Source organism: Malurus melanocephalus, unplaced genomic scaffold (assembly GCF_030028575.1).
Source record: "Malurus melanocephalus ecotype Western Australia unplaced genomic scaffold, MMel_1.1 scaffold_675, whole genome shotgun sequence".
NCBI classification, from domain to species: domain Eukaryota; kingdom Metazoa; phylum Chordata; class Aves; order Passeriformes; family Maluridae; genus Malurus; species Malurus melanocephalus.
Window position 1 is genome coordinate 309,027 of NW_026623907.1, and position 1,620 is coordinate 310,646.

Genomic DNA, 1,620 nt, shown 5'->3' on the forward strand with positions numbered 1-1,620 from the left:
TGGGATTCCGTGGTCCCAGAACAAAATCTGTGTCCCTCTGAAGGAGAAGGAGGTGCCTGTCAAGTACTGCTCATGCAGCAGTTTTGCTGCTTGGATTTCCTGATTCCTGGATAATCAGGAATGGGATATTCCAGACTGGAATCAGGCACTGAATGGAGGCTGATGCTATGCCTTTAAACACTCAGGATTTGTTTAACTCTTCTCTTGATTTATAGACAAGAAAATATCTYGATATAATCAACTGTTTTATAATTRCAGCCTTTTAAAAGTGTTTGCTTGAAACTAACTTCACTGAAATGAGCTTTCATCTTCTCTGTATTCATAATTATTGTTTTATCTTGTTTTATTTTTCTTCATATCTGGATTTGACCTACCTGACACCTATTTTAGAAGGTAATTTTTTCCATATCTACATTTTCCTGAACATTTCAGTTCCCTGCTGGAGGAGTGGCTGAGATGTCAACTGTGCTTTTCTCTCTTACAGGGAAAACATTCCAGCTCTACTCCCATAATTTAATAGCATTATTTGAACAAGCCAAAAAAACAGGATTAGCTGCTCATATCCAAACCCACAGATTCCCTGACAAAATATTACCAAGGTACAAATCTTTCACTTATAAGCAATTATTAATAAGTTTAATTAATTAAATTTCAGTTCTAGGCAATTATTAATAAGAAAATAGCCMTAAATAGTGTTGGTGCTGTTGAGCTGGGGTGTGAAGGGCTCTGATATCTGTTGATGCTTTTTTTGGTGATTTTTATTCCAGGAAATTTGCCTTAACGACCAAGATCCCTGACACAAAAGGATGCCACAAATGCTGTATAGGTGAGCAGACAAATGCAACTTTTCCATTTATTGCTGTGGCCATGGCAYGTCTGAAATTGATTTCTTTTTAATAAATTTGGAATTAATTAAAAAGGYTGAGGGAATTGGGATGGTTCAGCCTGGAGAAGAGAAGCTCCCTGATGGCCTAATTGAGGCATTTCAGTGCCTGAAGAAGCTGCAGGAAAGGTGGAGAGAAAATATTTACAAGGGATGGAGTGAGAGGACAARGAGGAATKGCTTCCCACTGCCCCAGGGCAGGGATGGGTGGAATATTGGGATTAAATTCTTCCCAGAGAGCCTTTTTCCCTTGTCACCTTGGCTCAAGGTGTCACCCAGATCTGACTCTCAGCCAGCAGAAATTGAAAAGAATATTTTCCACCAAGGAAATAAAAATTCTGGCAGCTTGGGAAGGGCAAAGCCATCAGTTTGAAGTGGACAGAAAAGAGGTGAAATTAAGGATTCGTGTTCAGCTTGGGCTGCCTGCAGAATGTTTGACCCTGCTGAAATCTGAGTCATGGAATTATTAAGGCTGGAAAAGCCCTCTAAGATCATCCATCCATTCCCCCAACACTAAACCCTGTCCCCAGGTTCACAAATTGCACCATTCCAGCCCTAAAAATGAATATAAAGTTCAGCTGCACACTTGGAGATCCTGTTCAGCTCATCAAAAGTGCCACCCCAAAACAAATCACCCCAAAAAAACCCACCCCAAACTCTGTCTCATGTATTTCACGAGCTGTCAGAGCTCTCCAGGAGCTTCCCACCTTCTGTGTCTGGGAATTATTTTAATCCCA

At 40.5% G+C, this 1,620-nt stretch overlaps 1 protein-coding gene across 1 annotated transcript in view; it reads left to right on the plus strand.

The window, feature by feature from the left end:
- The window catches only part of MAP4K5 (mitogen-activated protein kinase kinase kinase kinase 5), a 54,666-nt gene that overhangs the window by 48,898 nt on the left and 4,148 nt on the right, over positions 1-1,620 (plus strand). Inside the window, exons 23-24 of the mRNA XM_057384010.1 lie at positions 433-599; positions 768-882. Coding sequence (XP_057239993.1) covers positions 433-599; positions 768-882 — 282 coding nt within the window. The remainder of the gene's footprint in view (positions 1-432; positions 600-767; positions 883-1,620) is intronic.